The sequence below is a fragment of the Saccostrea echinata genome, unplaced genomic scaffold, assembly GCF_033153115.1.
Source record: "Saccostrea echinata isolate AGI-Se365-2 ecotype Australia unplaced genomic scaffold, CSIRO_AGI_Sech_v1 ptg000033l, whole genome shotgun sequence".
NCBI lineage: Eukaryota > Metazoa > Mollusca > Bivalvia > Ostreida > Ostreidae > Saccostrea > Saccostrea echinata.
In genome coordinates, this window is record NW_026889782.1 from 34,566,203 (window position 1) to 34,588,806 (window position 22,604).

The following is a 22,604-nucleotide window of genomic DNA, read 5'->3' on the forward strand; positions in this document are numbered from 1 at the left end:
AGTTGTGCCATTTTGTAATGTAATAGAGACGTAGAAGGATGAGTTGCTCCCCTTTGTAAGCTGGTGTATGACGTCATTTCCTTCAATACGTTAATGTAGGAGTGTGTTAGTAATTGATAAATTAAATATAGGTGAAATCTTTAAAAAGTAAATAAAGTCTTACAAAATTAACACGATATAAATTGCAAAAAGTGTATTTACAAAAAAAAATCCCATTCCTTAAAATATACCATGGGTCAAATAAGTAGATTTCGCTTGAGATATAAACAGAAGTAAAATAAAAACCATTTACCAATCCATTAGGAGTCATTAGGGGTTCCCAAACCCTTTTTGTGCTCCGCCCACATTTTGTCAAAACTCAGGGATCCACCCACCCGTTTCTGGATTGCCTACAAGTTATCAACAGAAAATAGATATCTTGAAATCCGACGAACTTTTGTTATCTTTCTGCTTTTTGTAATTTCGATCGATCGAGAGAGAGAGAGATCTTACTGTCCACCCTCCGCCTTCAGTCTCCATATCACAGTGCACGCTGACCTGGATCTCGTTATGAAAAGGATATATTTCATAAACACCAGACTGTGTTTGTCCTTGTAGATAATGGTCCTTACAATCTGTTGCTTTTGAACCTTAAAAAAGAATGACACATAATAATAATACACACACACACACACACACACACACACACACCGTCACACACACACACGCACACACAGAGAGGGAGGAATACCTTTCTTAACGGTTTGGAATGTTCTGTTATTTAGAAGTTCGTATATCTCGGCGATGTTTCTATTAAACTTCTGTTCAGTTTCTTGAATCTTGTTCTCACAACTCATTGCAATCTTCTCCTTTTCTTTTCTCTGTTCCCCACTCAAAAAATTAACCTGTGTTTTCAATGTATCTACCGTCTGCTGTAAAGCATTATCCTAACTTAGAGAATCAATGCGTCTTTCCAAATTTTCTATCTTCTGTGTAAAATCTTGCCCTGACTTACGTGAATATCTACCTGTCGTTTTAATAATTCTACCGTCTGCGCTAATTTATTGTTCTGAATGAAGGAATCAACCTGACTTTTCAATGTTTTTAGCGCCTGCTGTAGAGAGGAGGCCATCGTTTCTGTAGACGCCATGCTTCGCTTCACAAAACTAACGTCGTCCACTGCTGCCTTTACATCCTTGACCACGGCTAAACAGATGAGAGTTTCCTGGTTGATGATCTGTCGAAGAACGTCGATTTCCTTGATGTCGCGTCTTTCATTGATCAAAGCCGTAGAGTTCGGATTGAAAGTACCTGTTAACATTGACCCCGTTCTGACTTGTGATATTGACATAAAAAGCAGTAAAAGAATGGAAAACATCATCCTTTCAATTTCGAGTTGAACTTACCAGAACAGAACAATGTATCTCAATCAGAGATTTCAAACGATATATATATAGGGACGTTTTTGGGATTTCTTCAATCAGATGTCATACGGTGTATGAAGAGATTTTTGGCGATTTGTCAAAATAAGCGGAAAGTTAAAACCACAATACATAAAAGCACTTGATATTTGAAGTTGAACTGGAATCACACTGGGCCAAAGGATGACATATTTATCTCACCAAATGCTTTGGTTATATCATTAAGTTGATTTTAGACGAAATGAGAAAGATAACAGAGACAGAAGTGTTATGGCAATTGAAACTCTTTGCTGTTTTCTGTGCAAAATGTAAACTAAGCAATTCAAACCTGCTACGTGTTTATTTCACACTTAAATACTCAGGTATCGTGAGTTTCTGTTGATAACTTAACTCTTCTATACATATCTTCCTTTTTTATAATTCTTAGATTTTACATGTTTGTTTGTTTGTTGTTTTGTAAAATAGATAGGAATATGAAAAGAAAATATTTACAAATACGAAAAATATATTCGAAAATTATATCTATTAACATTTGATATTTATATTTAACTTAGTAATTGCAGTTTTAATACGAGCTGGAAGTCCTAACCCTATCCCTGAAAAAAAGACTGAAATTTAACGAGCATGCTCGGTTTTGTTTTCAACTGAACACGTAGACTGGCAAATATTATGATATTAATATTAAACAATATTTGAGAATTTGCTAGGATTTTTTTTCCTTACAATTGTCGTTTTATATTAATATTCAATCAAATAATGTATCCTACACATGAAGTATTTCTATCTTTTTTTCTTTAATGGCACACATTTTTTTACTTTAAAAAATGATATTGTTTAGGTTATTAATTGTAAGACAACTTACTCATTTGCTTAAACATATTATGCAGATAATTTGATTTTATTTGTAACATGCATTTTGATTGGCTGAATACACAGTAAAAATCAGTTCATTTTGTATAACCTGGTTAGTTATGTTGACACCCCCCTTGACAACCCCAGCCGGAACTACTTTTTTATGTATGTGCATGTAAATATTACATATGTATTTACATCTTTGTATACATATGTAGATTATTTGCAACTTGGATAGCAAAGCAAATAAAAGTAAAAATTCTTGTTCCATTTATGCTTATTTAGCATAAAAATTAAGGATCGATTTTGAGTGAGTAATGTTTTCTGTGACATCCGGCCACAGAACGTCTGCTTTGTTTACAAACAGAATATTGAATCAAACTTCAATCTTAATTACGATTTTAATCAACATCTTGAACAAACAACAAGCAGTAATCATGAGGATGAAAATGACTGGGAGGCTTTGGAGTTCCTTCTTGTTGATGAGTTCACGCTTGAAGAAGTTGAGGTAGGCCAAGATTAAGCATCTACATCATCTGAGGATACCATTCAAGAACTGGAGGATGCATTTCTGCTTAGAGAAAAGAAAACTTTGCACCACCAAAAATTCATAACTTATCAGGCCAAACTAAAAGATTCAAAACTGTTACAGAAGAAGAACTCATTGATCTTCAAGAAAAAAGGCAGTCACTCTCTACTAAAAAAACCCCAAATGGGGTGTAAAATTATTTCAAGGTAAAAAAAAAATAATTATAAGTTGATAGGGGTAATGGAATTTATACATCAATACACCATAATTTTAACCCAGATTGGGAATTGCATCCAAATCTCTTATGACATGATCATAAGCGCTTTCGATAAGCTACCAAGGTGTTTCTTTTGGTTTTGACAATTTCTAACCCCTTACTCCCTTTGTTTTTTCTAGATTGGAGCATGGAAAATTATTTAAATAAAATTATTCTACTCGGTAAGGATTGATTGTCAAAAATGGCGATAAAAAAGATAAATATCTTAATGTGAGGATCAGACAAATTTTCCTGGTTGTGCAATCAGATAATGTTTAAATAGGTAGTAAAAAGCTAATGCTAAGTACGTGTTAGAGACGCCAATAAATAAACTTTATACATATTTCTAAAGGGGGGGGGGGGAAATTAAGCGTTGCCTTTTCGATGAAGATGTTTTTCAGAATCTGAAATCAAAATAAATTTTAGTTTTATACGCAATATGTGAACTTTGGCATTGAATAGACATTTAATAATCAAAATGAAGTAAGGCTTTATAATTTCCAGGTCCGCTTTAACGCTCTATTTATTGTACCTGGCTGTTACTCTATGAATATGACTCTGCAATTTCTGTTGATGTAATACTGAATCATAAAAAATAAAACATTATGTGCAATGAATCTTTTCTTTACAACTAATGTAGTATTGAACCTTATGGCTAAACGGAATATAAAGGGAAAACAAAATACGATTATCTGGCCTTGCAATCTTTTGATGTTAGGCATAAAAAAAATCAAAACAAGGGTAGGTTTGTGCATACAATGAAATTGACTTTCTAGAAGGCATTGACAAAAAACGTGTCCCCCATCCATTAAAGATATAATTATGCAAATTCCAAGCTATATCTGTACTCTGTATTAAGATCAAATAGCTAATTCGGCATTGTCTGTTTCAATTCAAAGGTCAATTCTTTGTTTAATTTTATTATTTTTTTGGGTTTAATTTTTAGGTACTACAATTACAAAGACGATATTTCTTTTCATGGAATATTACCATACATTTGTATACGATATGGTATCTACGTGAGTATTCTAAGAGTATTATAAATAATTCACTTTTAAGGGAGCCAACTGGGGTTTTATTGTGTGAAAACTACTACAGAGAAACGCTTTAATTCTATACCATATGTACCTTACATTGACTTCAGTATACATGCCAAGTTTAGTGAAAATCTACCGTCTGATTATGTTTTAGGGACCATCTCAAAATACAGGTACCTTTACTATAAAAATATATAGGAAAATACTACTTTTTCGCACTTCGGAGCAAATTATGCAAATTCTACTATAAACTTTTTACTCAAATTATATTATTTGATTGATAATACTACATTGTACATTTTGTGCAAGAAACACAAAATTCTACCGTCTGGTTTCCAGAGGGGGCATTTCAAAATGTCAAAATACATGATATTTTCCTGTTTTTATGGAGTACAACAAAACCTGACAGATACCACAGATTTACATAAAAATAATAAATCAAAGTACTGAAAGTACTGTTCAGATACCACAGATTTACATAAAAATAATAAATCAAAGTACTGAAAGTACTGTTGGAAGTTGATTTTACAGACGGTTTCAATAAAATTCAAATTATGTAACCTTGTTCACAACTTTTCAAATTATGTACAACATTAGTGCTTCATAAGTTGGTTTGTGAGAAGTAAATGACTAAGAGAATGTCACGATTCTACAGAGTTAAATAGGTAAGGGTTATTCTAATTTGTCCTTAACTTTGGAATTATATGCGAAAACCTGTCAGATTTCTCCGCTGTTGCAATTTTTTTCCAGTAATTTCAGGTACATGTATTTCCTCATTTGGTTCTGTATTTAAATGTGTAATGGAATGGAATGCACTTTTTTAACAAAATGACGGAAAGTTGATGGTTTGTGACGGTGCATATTGTCGTTTTGTACATATTGTCGTCAGCGTCAATATGTACCTATGTACCTACCCTCACGGCACATATTGTCGTCCATCGGTACATATTGTCGCCGATGACAATATGTACCGAGACGAGCCTTATTTTCCTCCTGCATAACGGACGACAAAATGTACAGTCAAGCACCAGCACATATGGTCGTCGGCGAGAATATGTACAGTCAAGGTCGGCATATATTGTCGTCGATATATTGTTTTAACGAATATTTACTTGAGAAAGGAAAGAGAGACTGACAAACACACACACACGCACGGAGAGAGACGGACAGTATTACTCGCAATACTGTAGGGAGAAAACGTTTTGGTCAGAAAATTGTGTCTGTTATAAATCGATTTTCGTTGCCATATTTTCAAATTTAATATTGAATCTCAGATTTAACTACTCCAACGAATTAAATCACAGAGTTAACAAGTTTTGTACATCCTCGTCGCCATTGTAATATCTTAGAAACAAAACCGGAATAATTTTTTATATATTTTATCTAATAAGCACAAATATGTACAGCCTGACTACATTAGATATCAGTTAGTAAGTGTCTTTGTACTAAAATTATTTTGTATTTAAAGGCTTCAGAGCCTGGGAAACAGGAAATTAGATTACTCACTTTCAGATTAATGTCAGTAGGTTACTGAACTCTGGGAGAGTCAGAGAGCTAAATTTGCTAACCTGTCAAATCAGTATAAACAGATTGTGTAACAATTCTAGTAAATTCTAATACATTACAGTGTCCAGGATTCATTTACATCACCATGATATGTTAAGATACCGTAATTCTTGAGATATCTGATAAATTAGCCTATTCTTTTTCTTGTTATATATATACTTGAAGATTGAATACAACATTTATTAGTTTTTTGTTCAGTAGTAATGATTATTTGGAAATTATTTTTTGCGTTATTCTTATACACAATCATATGCTGATAGATTTGGTGTTGACATTTTAAGATCACCTGAACTAAAAGTTCAAGTGAGCTTTTCTGATCACATTTTGTCTGGCCGCCGTACCTCTGTCCGTCATCTTTTCACAATTTCAGCTTCTTATAAAGAACTACTGGGTCAATTTGAAGCGAACTTGCCACAAAACATCTGTGGATAAAGTTGATTCAAATTTGTTTAAATGAAGGGTCATGTCCTCTTTCAAGGGTAGTGGATAAAAGTTTAAAAGACATCTTTTAGAAATCTTCTGAAGAATCAATGTGTCTGAAAAGTTGAAACATGTGTGAAAGCTACATTATGAAGTATAGATTCAGTTGTATTCAGATCGTGTCCATCGAGGGAAAGGTGTGGCTACAAAAGGTGATCAAATTTTTCATAACTTATTTTGAAAAAAAATCTTTCAATTTTTTTTAAGAGCTTCTGGGTCAGAAGAGATGACACTTACGTGAAAGCTTCATTACATAGCGTACGTTCAATTTTGATGTGCTAGCTGGCACGAAAAAGATCCCTTACTGCTCAATAACCCTGAGTGCCAAGTATAAGTCTAAATTTGCAGCCCTCTACCATCAAGTGGTGACGTCTACATACGAATGAAAAAATTCTCGAGATGGACATTATAACAACAACAACAGAAAAAAAAACAAAATCAATTTTGTTCAAATCATGACCCCAGGGGAAGGTTGGGGCCACAATGGGTGATCAAAGTTTTTCATAGGAATATGTACAAAAAATCTTTATAAATCTTCTCGAAAACCAGACAGATGTGGCACCGGCGCAACCCCCCCCCCCCCCCCAAACACACCCAGGACAGGTAGTTTGAATTTTTTTTGCTTCGGTAAATTCTGTGTGTTTAACTTGCAAATGCTCTCAATTTAGCCGACAGGTAAAATTCATAATCAAATAATCTACTTAACATATACAGTAATACATCTTTACATACAAATTACTTTTTTTGCTTGTCAAAAAAAATTCTAAACCGCACCCCCTCCAACCCCAAACCCCCTCCGTTATGAAATTTCTTGATCCACCACTGAGAAACAGCAGTAGGCCCCGTGATTAGTTATGTTTATATGAAAGCATCCTCAGGTAGCGCAGATTCAAGTATCTTCGCAGCTATGTTAAGGCTTCCCGAAGCTTTAAAATGCGCTCAAAACATAATATGTCATTGCGAGGTCGGTTTTGGTTTTAATTTATAAGTATTGAACTTAGTACTTCCAATTTATATAAAGGGTTTCCTCGGCTATATATTAGCGTTTTTGTTATGATATCACATGACTTTGTTGATCACGTGACGGTCATTTATAATTTTTGAAGTGTTTCATATAAATCGCTTCGGCGCAGCTGATTAACACAATAATTATAAACATTTTGTTATATAAATAAACTCATCGTATCCTTGTGTATCCGAAATGTGCTTGGGAAAAGTCGTAGTATTACTTGGGTACAAAATATTTCCTGAGAAATTCAACTTACCTACAAATTTGAGGGTATTTTCCACACAATATCGTAATCTGTATTAAAACAAAGCCAACACACACTTTTCCCAAGCAAGATTCAGTTAGAGAACAACCTCTTCTTACAGATTTCCACAAAAATTCTCAGATTAATCCTCATTAATCACCTGCGCCAGACTCTTTTATACACACAAAATAAATTCTACCTCCAACCACGGGTATAAAACAGAGTACATTTCAAAAGTATTTTTTTCCTAAGCATTTTGAACATGAAGAATTTCAATCAAGGGTAGGTAAGCGGTGTATTTTTAAAATATTCGGACATGTTAGACTTAAAAAACCTTTAACGACCCGTGAATTTTGTAATAGCTATTTAGCATTTTACATGCAGTTTGAAATAAAGTGTTACGTTCATGACACTCTCCCCGTCATAACACCTCAAGTTTGCAGTGACCTGACGTCATTTTCCATTATGACGTCATATTTTGGTAGTTCAGAGATGTGAAGGCACAGAGTGCACTGTCATATTCTACGGGAAGCCTTAACCTACCTGCGTTCAAATTAAGCTGGGCCTCGGGTGGAGCAACAATGGGCGATCAAAGTTTTACATATAAGGAATGTATGGGAAAATTCTTTAAAAATTATCTTCTAAAAAACAGCAAATCAATGATTAGTCATATCTATATGGAGCATTGCCGTGCATTGTCTTGCGACGTGTTCTGCTGGACGACAATATGCGCGATGAGGGTAGGTACTCATTGTCGCCGGCGACAATATGAACAGGACGACAAAAATGTACCGTCATAATCACGCTGCATGAAATAGCAAACGAAACACGTCAGTGTGATTCACACACCAATTACATTCACAAAACTACTAAAAAAAAAATCAAAAAAATCTTTAAGCAACAATATCTGTGGGGAGACAATATGTACAGTGAGGGTGAGGCACATAATGTCGCCAGCGACAATATGTACATGTGTAACTTTTCAGCCGGCGACAATATGTACCGATGGACGACAATATGTGCAGTGAGGGTAGGTATATATTGTCGCCGACGATTTGTACAAAACGACAATATGTACCGTCACATGGTTCCTTCTGAGTTTGAAAATCTGAAGCGAAGATTCATTACAATGATACAGGAAAATGCGTAAAAGAGATTTACCAATTTTAGACAGATTTTGTTCTCATCTTACATATATGTGAAGATATGGAACTTGTATTTTCAGTTTTTAAGATAATAAGGTGATTCTTTTTGAATTTGAAAATCGCATTCGAGTTAGAATTTAGAAAAGTTGAACGACCCTCTGTTGGAAAAATTACAGTGTTTTTGCTTTTTAATACAGTAAAACTTGTCTAATCCGGCCACCACTGGTTCGAAAGAAATTGGCCGGATTAGACAACATTCCGGATTAGAAAACATTTTAAACAACTGAAATTACTGAAGTTTACATCGTATTAGGCAAGATTTAGGAATACACAACATCCGGATTAGACAAGATTCACTGCATTTCTCCATATGGTGTAATGATTGAAGTTACCATTTATACTGAATACTATCTATATTGGTGAGGAAAAAATTAATGGAGCTATACCAGGAAGGAATATTTTCTCAAATACTTACTTGGATTGTGATAGTTACTTGCTGTAGCCATTAACTCGACATTTAGATATATCGACGATGTATTGTCAATTAACAATGGTTATTTCCATTCTTATGTCTATACTATATATCCCGGTGAGCTTGAGATAAAAGATACCACAGAGTCTGACACATCCGTTTCATATTTGGATATTTTTCTTGAAAAAGACGTTAATGGTAATCTAACAACCAAGCTTTATGATAAACGTGATGACTTTAACTTTTCAATCGTCAACTTCCCTTACTTATGCAGTAATATACCTTCATCACCTGCATACGGTGTTATATCTCTCAGTTGATTCGATACGCAAGAGCATGCTCTACGTATGTACAATTTCTAAAACGAGGTGAATTATTGACAAGCAAGTTGATGAAACAAGAATATCAGCAGTCTCGTTTAAAGTCATCATTTCGTAAGTTCTATGGTCGATACAATGACCTTGTGAGCAAATACAATTTATCACTGAGTCAAATGCTGACTGACGTTTTTCATACTAATTGTTAGTCCATTATCTACACAATGAATTGTCGATGGATTTTTCTGTTATTTCCCGATCATGACAAGGAGCACACGGCGGGTGTGACCGGTCGGCAGGGGATACTCACTACCATAGCATCTGATCCCACCTCTGATGTTTTAGAGGTCTGTGTTTGCTCTGCTCCTATTTTGTAATGATTAATGGACTTTTGAGCTTGAATACTGTTCGTTATCTCCATATATTTCATTCACAATATGCATCTTGTAAAAGTGGAAAAAACTGACCTAGATTCTTAAGCCCATATCAATAATTTATCATTGATAGTATAGCGTCAAAGTGTAGGGGAAATCTACCCAATTCAGATTGTCCAGCAAAATACCGTTAAGTTGCAGATTTATGCACACCAAGTATTGATTTACAACATTTCAGATTAAGTTGGGGTGTATGCTGTCAATAGTGCAACTAGGAATGCTATTTACACTGCTTGAAAAAACAGCTTTACAAAACTTTACTTGCAAAGTAAAACTCATTAAAGGTGCTCCAAAAAGCAAGGTCATCTTTGTATTAACTTTACAAAAAGTAAAGGTGAAAAGGTAACCTTTACTTAAAAGAAAAGGTTATTAAATTTAACCTTTCACCTTTAATGCTGCATTAAAGTTGATGTACCTTACCTACTGAATTTTTTTCAAGATATTCTTAATTTAAGATTATAATGCCATCAGATGTTCATAGACAAAAAATCAGCATGCATTACCAGGGGTTTTGAAAAGATATCAATTGATGAAAATTCTTGTATAATTTAAAGAAAAATATACAAAAATTACTAAATATATATTCTAGATGTTTTGTTTCTCAAAACTTGTTTTAGAAGAATTGTACAACAGTATATATAGACATTAAAAGGTAGCACACATTTCCTTTAAGTATTGGAACTCTTCAACTCCAGGGAAAAAGACAATAAAGTTCAAACTACGTTGCGTATGTCCTTAAATCCTTATTTAAATACTGGCCTTTGTTTAATACACTCGTACTTAAGATTTCAACAAATGGTTTTTGACTTTTAAAATAAATAGGTATCTGATGTGTCTTTTGTGTTACCCCACCCAATTTTTGTTAAACTCGATTTTACTAAAAATACACAAATTTTCAAGCGTTATATCAATTTCCAGTTGTATTTAGTATTAGAGATTGTCATCTACAAAATATAAAAATTTATACTATTTTTGTATACTGTAGATGGACAATCAAAAATGTAAAAATGGTATCAGACATCAGAATATAGATATAATAAACTTTAAAATTCCCAATGACTTAACCTTTAACTTATCTGATTTGCTGATAACTGATAGATGGAGAACTCTTTTTTATTTGCTTTTTGTGTAGATGTATTGAAACCTTTTCTGTTATAATTTCTGCTTCATAAATATCTACCAAAAACAGTTACAAACATTACAAGATTACATCTTTTACTTGAACAGGCAATAAAATGACAAAGAATAAAATTAAAAAAGGTTAAAATACAATACAATATTATTTATCCTTTATGGTGCATGTACATGTGTTAAAACTTTGCAGTTTAAATGGAACTAAAAATGCCATACTCAGTTATTACTCAAGATCACTGACGAGAAACTACACAACATAAATCAGGCAAAGTACTAGTATTTCCAACTTAAACTATTAAAGGCTATCTAATGAGTATTTATGTACAGGTTAATAATGTTGACATCTTGTAAGCATAATGGTGCAATTTACATATTCACAAAATAAAGAAACAAAATTAGAATATAGGTTCAGATGTAGTTTTGCAAGATGCGTAAGTAAATGCATGTGTCCAGCTTCAGGCAGTGAGCCTGTTTGAGCTTGACTTTATACTTTGGACTAAATGTTACGTGTATTGCGTCTGTGGTAGGAGATTATGTTTGCATACGTGTCCATCTGCACACTCCTTGGAAAATATGTAACTGGTTGTGGTAGATGCTTGAGTGTTTGCATATGTGTCCAGCTTCACACATTTTCATGTATGTGCTCGACTTCACACGCCTTGGAAAATATGTAATTGGTTGCGATAGATGCTTGTGTGTTTGCATATGTGTCCAGCTTCACACATTTTCATTTATGTGCTTGACTTCACATGACTTGGAAAATATAAAATTGGTTTTGATAGATGCTTGTGTGTTTGCATATGTGTCCAGCTTCACACATTTTCATGTATGTGCTTGACTTCACATGACTTGGAAAATATAAAATTGGTTTTGATAGATGCTTGTGTGTTTGCATATGTGTCCAGCTTCACACATTTTCATGTATGTGCTCGACTTCACACGCCTTGGAAAATATGTAACTGGTGTTGTGATAGATGCTTGTGTGTTTGCATATGTGTCCAGCTTCACACATTTTCATGTATGTGCTCGACTTCACACGCCTTGGAAAATATGTAACTTGTGTTGTGATAGATGCTTGTGTGTTTGCATATGTGTCCAGCTTCACACATTTTCATGTATGTGCTCGACTTCACACGCCTTGGAAAATATGTAACTTGTGTTGTGGTAGGTGCTTGTGTGTTTGCATATGTGTCCAGCTTCACACATTTTCATGTATGTGCTCGACTTCATACGCCTTGGAAAATATGTAATAGGTTGTGATAGATGCTTGTGTGTTTGCATATGTGTCCAGCTTCAAACATTTTCATTTATGTGCTTCACTTCACATGACTTGGAAAATATAAAATTGGTTTTGATAGATGCTTGTGTGTTTGCATATGTGTCCAGCTTCACACATTTTCATGTATGTGCTTGACTTCACATGACTTGGAAAATATAAAATTGGTTTTGATAGATGCTTGTGTGTTTGCATATGTGTCCAGCTTCACACATTTTCATGTATGTGCTCGACTTCACACGCCTTGGAAAATATGTAACTGGTGTTGTGATAGATGCTTGTGTGTTTGCATATGTGTCCAGCTTCACACATTTTCATGTATGTGCTCGACTTCACACGCCTTGGAAAATATGTAACTTGTGTTGTGGTAGATGCTTGTGTGTTTGCATATGTGTCCAGCTTCACACATTTTCATGTGTGTGCTCGACTTCACACGCCTTGGAAAATATGTAATTGGTTTTGATAGATGCTTGTGTGTTTGCACATCTGTCCAGCTTCACACATTTTCATGTATGTGCTTGACTTCACATGCCTTGGAAAATATAAAATTGGTTTTGATAGATGCTTGTGTGTTTGCATATGTGTCCAGCTTCACACATTTTCATGTATGTGCTCGACTTCACACGCCTTGGAAAATATGTAACTGGTGTTGTAATAGATGCTTGTGTGTTTGCATAAGTGTCCAGCTTCACACATTTTCATGTATGTGCTTGACTTCACACGCCTTGGAAAATATGAAATTGGTTGTGGTAGATGCTTGTGTGTTTGCATATGTGTCCAGCTTCACACATTTTCATGTATGTGCTCGACTTCAAACGCCCTGGAAAATATCTTACTGTGGTTGTGGTAAATGCTGGAGTGTATGCATATGTGTCATGCTTCGCACAGAGAGAAAAGTTTTGTGTGCTCTTTTCTAGAAGATAATGATTATTTAAATATACTCCGAATATATCCTCTAAAGAAATGGATAATCATAATGAGTTACATACTTAGTTCCTCAGTGCACAATATACACAATTTTACTGAATATTAAACTTGTGCAAAAACTCTCTTGCTGAATAACTTTCATTATTATAAATGCTTGAATGTTCATCTATATATTTTCAGATATTTTCTAGTCAATGTATATATTCTTGATCATGATGGCATTCATATTTGATTCCCCTCTCTGTCATCTTTTCTTGGTCACCAATTAATTCAACAGTAGGCTGGGTACTCAGATCTCTCAGGTGTTGGACAAAAGGAGTGCTAATAATAAACATAATCTTTGAAATTATAGAGAATAACATCCATTTCTTTTCCAGATTTGCATTAGTTTTCTTTTGAAATTAAAGCACTTCTGCAATAACCTTGAAAACTTGCCAAGATATGTTAAATGTTTGTAGCATGCTTTAACTACTTTAATTTTATTTTTGGAAGTTTAGAATAATAGAAAAACAAGTTCAAATATAAAAATAAAATGTAAAAGATCTTAATAATGAAGATTCATTTACACAATGTGATAACACATTGAAGTCAATTCCTCACCTGACTCTCATAATTTATCTTCATAATGGAGTTGATTCTATGATGATCACTTTCAATCATTTAAAAGAACTTCTTCATCTCAAACTGTCTGAAGGTCATCCATCTACCCAACTGTCACTCACCTAAAGTGTACCGAGAGTTCTGACCTGTATAATATCAAAATTCAAGATTAAAATTTCAAAAAAATCTCTTCACCACACTGGTCTCTTTAAAAAATGTAAAAAAATAATTTAAATACTTTTCTGAAGATGAAATATTGTAGTGAGTATCTAACAATGTTTAAAAATATTTTGATCCCTTAACAGTGATAATGTATGAAAAAGTCATGTCCCTTGTATTTAAAAGAAATTCCATTCTTAAGGACATTACCCAACATGGAAATAATGCACATTTGTCTCTGGCACAACCAAACCACAAGAGACCTTTCCATACTTAGCACCATGCATTAGCTCTCTGCTCTTTGTTTCTGCAAAAGATAAATTATGAAAAGGTAATCTTTTGACAGCTAAGTCGAATTAATTATTTTCCAGTCAGTGATGAACAGAATATTTGATTTCCTTAATAATGAGGGACAGATTATTCATGTTTATCTTAAATGAACAAAATTTGACCCCCCCCCCCCCCACTACAAAAGGAAAAAAATAAACTGACTCAGAAACTCTTATTTCAGTGAGGTAAAGGGAATAATGGCATCAGACAAGGAAAGACTATTAATCATTTTTTCAGTTGAGATGAGATTATATCTTTTAAACATTTTTGAGGTTAATATATTTTTACCCCCCCCCCCCCCCCGCATCAAACAAAAAAATAGTCGCCCCTTTATTTAGCTGCCCTAAATCTATAACAAAATTTTTATTATGATTTTTTTTCCATTTTAATTTATTATATCCTGACACTGATACCACCACTATATAGTAGATGCAACAAATTAAGAGGTGACCCCTCTTCTTCCCTCCCTCCCCTAGATGTTTCTTCTAAATGTTAAACGACTGTTGTTCAATATTATGAAAGACAGAAAACAGTTATACACAACAAATAAGCACATTTTCATTACCTTGCAGTCAGTGTCGAGTGACACACGTAAACAACATCCCGCAATCTCTTTGTTTATTCTTGGCGGAATTTTGTTGCCTCTTAGACTGGTTCCCATACATTGCAAATGTTCTGAATAAGTCCTACGCTTATTAGTTTTGTTTATAAGAGGTAATATCAGTAATATGTCCCGTTCATTTGACACCTTTACTTTAAAATACTGAAATATATTTTATCATCTATACGGATGTTTTCCACCTCAGTATTATGTAATCCTCTTCATCCAAGTCTTCTCGAATACAAAACGAACGATCTACTTTTAACAGTAACCCAAATATGGCACTGTGTATTCGAATGAATAGCCAATCATTTCAAATCAAGTTGAGCGGGTCTCATCGGTATTTTCTGGTATTTTTGACGAAAATATGCAACCAGTGATCAGTTGAATTGATACCTTTTCATCTACCAGAAGATTTAAGGAGGTTATTGTTTGGAAAACTGTTCGAGCTCCCGGGCTTGCATGCACTGCAGGTTTGTTTACGTTTTCCATCTGTTTTCAGCGGCCGAGGCTATCCGCACGACGGTCGTGCTAATTACCGGTGTTATCCGCACGACGGTCGTGCCGATTACTGTTGTTATCCGCACGACGGTCGTGCCGATTACGGAGGCTATTCGCACGACAAACTTTGAAACAATTTTATTTTTTTTTTTTTGGTTTATAACTTTATACTATTTATATTTGCATAAACTTTATTTATAATTTTTTGTTTATAACTGTGACTTTTTTTTTTTTTTTGGGGGGGGGGGGGTTCCGGTCAGTAGCTCCAAGAACCAGTCCTTAAGAAGTGCCTATATTCACAACGTCCCTGTATCGCAAAATATTGTGGATCCTGTGTTTAAGTTAAGAACTATAGATCTTTATAGATCTAATAACAAAACAACAACAGCAGAGTTTTGATTCAAGGAGTATAATAATATCCAAACGCAGTTTACATATCAAGTACAAGCTAGCTGTGTGTTCACTCACTCTATCTCTCGATCCTTATATATACTCTGTCTGACACCTAACGTCATTAGGGCACCCATTAGGGCAATAGGCTCCATAGTTAGGGCACCTGTTAGGGCATTAGGCTCCATGATTAGGGCACCCGTTTAGGGCATTAGGCTCCAAGTATAGGGTCGCTGCACCATTGTTAGGTGTCAAGACACCTTATACATTTAGAACATCTGTTAGGCGCTATAATTAGGGCGCTAATTAGGCTCCAAGATTAGGGCACTAATCAGGCTCCATGGTTAGGAGCCTTTCACACAGCAAAAATTCAATTCATCTTTTATTTATAACAATAAAATATTTACATATTAAAAACAAAAACATTACATAACTTTATATTATTTATATTTGCATATACTTTATTTATATAAATAAATTTTTACTCGGTGTTTTGCTATTGTGTGTAGAAACTCAAAGCTAATTTAACATATTAGACGGACACAAAAAGTGAACTTATCCCTAACTCTTCAGAAATTCCTAGTTCATTCAAGTGCTAGAGTGTTTGCCGCGGCATAATTAAGATTACGATTTTTCAAAAAGAAAACAACGGTCTTTTTTCGAAATACGACACTCTAATTTCAGTTTTATATATTAGAAAAAAAAACTTCTGGACAGTCCGACACTGATGGTTATTTTGCCCATTTTGTGGAAGTGGTGCCGGGTTTTCTTCCTTGGAATCTTTGCTTTTAGGAAGGGTATGAAAAAAGACTTTTTTATCTGCTTCTCAAATTTTAAGGGAATTTGAAATACGTGCAGTGTAGGGGTTATTTGAAGTGTCACAGCATGGCTTGTACACTACGAATTTTCCTGATTTTCCAGGTGAGTTGATGCAGTGAAATTCTTTAAATTAATTTTTTTGTTATAAAGGAGTACATTATAGCAAAATAATTGGTAGTCTGCGTCCTATGATACACATGTGCGGATCGTGAATTATTATTTAAGGAATAACTGTCTTATTTTTTGGATTCATGATGTGATCAATCGAGTGGCTTGCGTGATAATTTGCATAAACGCCGAAGGCCAATCGATTGATCATCGTCATGAATCCAAAAAATCTGACAGTTATTCCTTATATTTACATGCTCCTGATTCTGCAAATTCCCGTGCTAATAGCCCCGCTTCTGTCTCTATTTGTCCCGCCCCGCACGTGATTTTTTTTAACCGCTCCTATCGATGAACCAGTAGATTTATGTAGAAATAAAGTATTTTTACAATTTGTAATTTTATCTCGGACAAAGACATCGAAAATGTAAATATATCGGAATCAAGATCACGGTCTCAGTATTGCAATAAAGTAGACTAGATGTGAATCTATCCCATGCTTTTTTTAAAAATTTATATTTACTACTCTGAAATTAAAATCAATCTTTCCTTTTATGGACATGGATTATATCGTATCATATTAATTTTAAAGAATTTTTGTAATGAATTTAAATATTCCTGTATATTTGAAAAATTCCAAACAAGTTTTATCAACGTACTTAAATGAGAAAACGTTTAGATGAAACTACATATGTTCACTATCAAAGTATATAATAATTTTACTTAACCGAATACTATAATTAGTTCTACAGTGCATCTCTTTTACTTTGTATTAAATTTTTGGTGAAAAGTGTATATAATGTACTATAGAGTTATCTCTCTTGTGTCGTGCGGATAAGAACTGTAATTAGCACGACCGTCGTGCGAATAACGAAAATAATCGGCACCGTCGTGCCGATAGACACTTCCGTTTTCAGCATACATTGTGAAACATTGAAACTGAAGAAAGTCAGGAAAAACTAAGCTAAATATGTGTTTTAGATAAGTAACTTGATAAATTGGGGATAATGTTCCATTTTTTTTTTCTGTAAATGATCATGGATTAAACAAGACCAAGGAAAACAATTCGAGGTCACAGTTTCAGAATGTTTAGTTGTTTACATTAGTGCTAGAAAAAAAATGTAGAAGCCAGGGTAGGGGCAATGTTCTTAATAGAGGACAAGTTAGGTTATATTTTATAGATATTATTTTGTATTTTAAACCATGTCCATTTTCAAAAACAGGTACAGAGAAATCAATTATGCAGGTTCTTGAAGAAAGTCATGGATGACAACAATGTATGATTTACCAGACCAAGGGATCCCAATGTTTTTTTGACGGTACTTGTACGTATTTGTTTTTAAAAAAATCAATAAATAATATCATAAAAATGTTACTTAAACAATTATTTACATTATCAATTGCTTGACTTTTTCGGGAGTCAGTATAATTATACATTTCTGTTTTCAAAAAATGTGTTATTACTTTTTCCAGGTTCCAGCTACTCAGCTTACTGTGAAAGAGTTAACACCTTATTGACATATCTTTCATGAAGAAGAAACACTTGAGAAGAGTTCAAGAGTTTAATTTTGTAGATGGCAAGTGTTGCTTAGACCTAAAGTATTCTTTAATTGTGAAGAAAACAAACATAAGGGTGTTCGGCAATTCATAACTATTAACTGTGATTGCATTGTGTATTTTTAAAATCATTCTTTGGTATGCTTCAAACTCAAAAGTATTTATGAAAACATTGACTATATTTATCCAGATGTATGAAATCTTTATCAAAGTATAAATTTCATTTTAGCATGTTGTCTTCAAAATGAGGGACCTGTCAACTTTTACAATTCCAAGATCGGGAAATAATTCATGAGCAGCAACATGCTACTGGGAGAAAGGTACATATATCATAAACCATAACTTGAATATCATACTATAGCTCTATAAGCAGCAACTATTGGTCTTTTTGTTACCTGATGACTAAGAAGGAAAATGGAGTTAATTATATGTGTTCAGTAATTATTCATAGATACTGATGCCAGTACTTTTTCACAAATTATCTTGCAAGTAAGACAAACATTTTCCAATTCTGCAAAAGTATCTTAGCTACAGAAGGTCACGAAAAATCTTATATTACTCCTACATTAGTATATTTTGTAAATAATCCTTTCAAAAGAAAAATTAGGTAATGATAAACAAAGAAATTACAGAGTTATTAAATTTTAATCTTAGGGGTAAGATAAGGGCTAGTGGCCCAGTCCATTTATATCATAAAATAAGTTAATAGCAACATGTTCATCAGTTTGTATCAGTCTTATTTAATAAGATTAACATTGTCTTTTTGGTAAAAATAAAGGCTGACATTAATGGTTCAAAATATTTTCTTTTTGAGGTTAAAGGTCATGTATGAAATTTTTATCTACATGTATTAATATGGTTGCATCTTGTTTCAGTTTTCATAAGTCATGATACTGTGAATACTGATATCACAGTTTATTTGAATTTATAACACAGATGCCTATGAAAATATTCATGTCACTGAAAATATATATATATTTTTTCTTTCAAGGAATACAGTAGAAGACTGCCTGCATGAGAATAAAAGTTTTGGACTCTGAAAAGGAATATGTGACAAAATATATATTTGGACAGTTGTTGATTTCCACAGAAATGCATGTCGAGTAACAAGAAAGGGGGGCACAGTTTCATGTCAATTCAAATCTTTAAATTCAAGGATGAACAATTGGTTCTTTATAAAACAAAATGACATGTTTGAAAAGGATTTTGGTGAAATATACTCTGTCCTGGATACTTATCTATGTGTATGGGATTTGCAGGATAGACTATGAACAACAGATACTGTCAAGAAATTTGATGTTTTTGATTATATGTTTGTATAAAATTTTTTAGTATAATAATAAACAAAGTTTAAGTCAATCTGTTGTTACTTTGTATATTAAGTATGATGTCCAGACTTCTTTTGCAGTTTCAATTTGGAAGGAAAAGCTTATTTATCATATGCACAAGCTTTATTCAAAAGAATGAAAAACAGTAATTAACTTTTGTGGATATTAAAGATGTTATTTAATTAAATTTAATATTTGTAATTATCAGATTTAATGTACCCCAAATACTGTGTTTAATGTTTGTAAATATTAACTTTACTCAAGACAATGTGGGACATTACATCATATTTAAGTGCATGTAAAGTTAATGTAAAGGTTACCTTTTGCAACTTTGACTTTTTTCAGAAAAGCCAATTAAAGGCATTGTAAATAATAAATTTACATTATCTTTACTTGTTTTGTAAAGCCAAATTTTCATGCAGTGTTATTGGGTTAAATTTAAAAAAATTAAGATGCATACAATAAAATAGGTTTTAATAATGTTATGAAAAATCTGAATAATGTTTTTTTTAATGTCTTGATTCAGTGAATTTATTTTTCCCCTGTTTTGAAGAAATGAATTTAATGCTTTTTTATAAAGTTGCCTCTGAGCAAAGGAGAAAGAGCCTGAGGAATAAAATGTTACAGCTAGGTATTTGCATGTATATTCAGACACACTATGTTATGTAACATCTAGTTTATTTAAAAATTGACTTCGTTTGATTATGAAAAATTAATTTAATAAAGCCTTATTGCCTGGAAGAATTCCTTTATAAATGTATCATTTCATATTTTTGGGACTGATTTTGCTTAAATCTAATTAAGATTGCAGCAAGATAAAATGTCATTACAAGTATATTTAAACCACAAAGCAACATATTTGGTCTTTGTTTCCAAAATGTGTTACAGTACAAATTATAACGCATCTAGAAAATTCAATCCTGTGTATAAGTGTGTATACTATCATTAATTATCATATTCTGGGCAGAAAAATAAAAGACTGCTTAATCTTGTCCATGCAGTAGGTCATTTCTACTTCAGTGGGGAGCTCTGATCTGCGGCTTTAGAACATTACACATATTAGAGATAACGCCCTCTGTGATAATCAGCCACGCGCATACATGTTCGTAAACATAACAGTTAGAAGTTGCATTATATCAATGTTTGCATCAATTTGATATACTTCTCTGTATACCAATATATATTTGATTATTAATCCCGTTTTTATTGTCCCAATGCAAGTTTGTCGAACGAAAACTTCAAGGGTTTTTATGAACTATTCGTTAGCAGTTCTCTGTTCACTATGTGGTCTGTTTTGGTTTCCTCGAGATATTTTAAAACATCTACGTCAGCGAGAGTTTTTATCAGCCAAGCAGCGCAGCCAGCAAAGGACTCTTTTCATCACTGATCAGATGTCTTTATATCGCTCTTATCAGAGGCTGATCCAGTTTATTGAAACCTACCGCACTGTGGCCGGGTGTGGGATAAATTAGAACTGCAAATAATATTACTGAGTTAGTCGTAAAATCATTTAAACTTCATATGTTTTCAATGTATTGAAATTGAAAAAAAAAATTTCTTGATAAATAATGTGTTCAGAATGTATTTCATCAATTTTTTCAATCATTCTCAAGTACTATTTCTTGTCGGCGGCGATAATTTTCTCTTAGAGAAGTGATTAGGTTAAAACACTGTTTGGTCTGGGTAAGTGCATGCAGAGTTGATAAAATCAACTCTCAATTAAAATTTCGAGTGCTTATATTTTATACTTTTTATTTTATGGCATAATTAATGACCCCGCGTAAAGAACTTCGGTTATTCATAACGTCAAAAACACACTTTTACGACGTCTTTCTACCCATCATTTGAAAAATCGTTTTAAAAAATCAGTTATTTAAAAACGCTATTAGATTTTTTAACCTGAGATTTCCAATATTTGTTAATTTTTATTTTTTATTTAAAAATAGTTGCTTTCAAAGAGTAAATACACTTTATTTTACTATGCTGCGCGAAGTATTGCGCAATGAAAACCCCAGTCGGTCCCCTTAAAGTTTATACATTTTTTTAATATACCTGGTGAGAATTTAACTTATTAAAACGATTTTAATCCATCAATCAGGGATGGTCCAAGTTATGAAAATTCTTTATGATTAATGGCTATTTATCACAAGGAATTTCAAATTACTTATTATCACTCGAATTATACAATCTGCGTAAAGATTTTTATCAGGTATAAAATGATGTATTTTTGCTACATGATATGACTGTTGATCGCGTAATGGACACATGATTTTTTCCTACAGGTTGCAGAAAAATTACCTCAGCGCAAGTTATATGCAATCTTGCTGGACATAGCTTCTCTACCAACACTTGGGAAAATCTGAATTGCAAATCTTCTGATGTTGTCTACTGAATAGAATGTACCCTTTATGAGGTTATTTATGTTGATGAAACCAAGGGTTCACATAATAGAAGAATATCGGTACATAGATATCAGATAAACAACGGTGGCCTTTTTTTTTTTTTTTTTTTTTTTTACAAACATTTAATTTACCTAATCATTCTATTTTGTCAATGAAAGCTAGAATTGTAGAAAAGATTTACCATCATACTAATAGCCCATCACTGAGTACACCTTTCAGTAGACAACGAGAAGAATACTGGATTAGAAAACTAGGCACGGCCTTTCCATATTGAAGCATATGACAATGTCGATAGTGTTTGGAATCTTTCAAGCCCACAGTGTAGCAATGTGAATGTGATGGGACTTTTTAACAGTACAAAGAAACGAAAGCTTAGTCATGGACGTCGGTCTTACAATAAACCTATTATACACGATGTTTCCTTTGATTCACTTTTATCTTATGTTAATAAACAATTAGGCCTTCAGCACATTTGCACCAAACTTTACTCTGTCCCTTTGAAAGTTTCAATAGTCTATTTGGAAAAGTCAAGAAAAGTCCATATTTGGATTCCCCGACACCTGAAATGCTCGGATCTGTGGTTATGGATATTGCAAATCATAAAACTCTATGTTATACGGAAGGAAATACAGCTAAAACTACCCTTTTCCTTAAACTTGACGCGGTTAATATAAGTAATATTCTTAATCACAAAGGATCCAGTCTTTTATTCCACCATACCCCAACTAAAGGCT

At 33.3% G+C, this 22,604-nt stretch overlaps 1 protein-coding gene across 1 annotated transcript; it reads right to left on the bottom strand.

The window, feature by feature from the left end:
• Window positions 1-299: 299 nt before the first annotated feature.
• LOC133198469 (fibroleukin-like) lies at window positions 300-1,360 on the bottom strand. Its single transcript, XM_061334559.1, has 4 exons — window positions 995-1,360; window positions 731-911; window positions 493-629; window positions 300-389 (listed from the first exon to the last, which is right to left on the bottom strand). Exons 1-4 carry the CDS (start codon window positions 1,358-1,360, stop codon window positions 300-302), a joined length of 774 nt encoding a protein of 257 aa, XP_061190543.1.
• Between the last annotated feature and the right edge of the window lie 21,244 nt (window positions 1,361-22,604).

What these genes read in the sequence shown, in the direction of transcription:
- LOC133198469 (XM_061334559.1), bottom strand. Translation starts at nt 1,360, where the DNA reads ATGATGTTTTCCATTCTTTTACTGCTTTTTATGTCAATATCACAAGTC. An exon ending in AACGACAGGTAGATATTCAC is followed by an intron (nt 912 to 994) that starts GTAAGTCAGGGC and finishes AATGCTTTACAG; the next exon opens with CAGACGGTAGATACATTGAA. An exon ending in CTGAAGGCGGAGGGTGGACA is followed by an intron (nt 390 to 492) that starts GTAAGATCTCTC and finishes GATAACTTGTAG; the next exon opens with GCAATCCAGAAACGGGTGGG.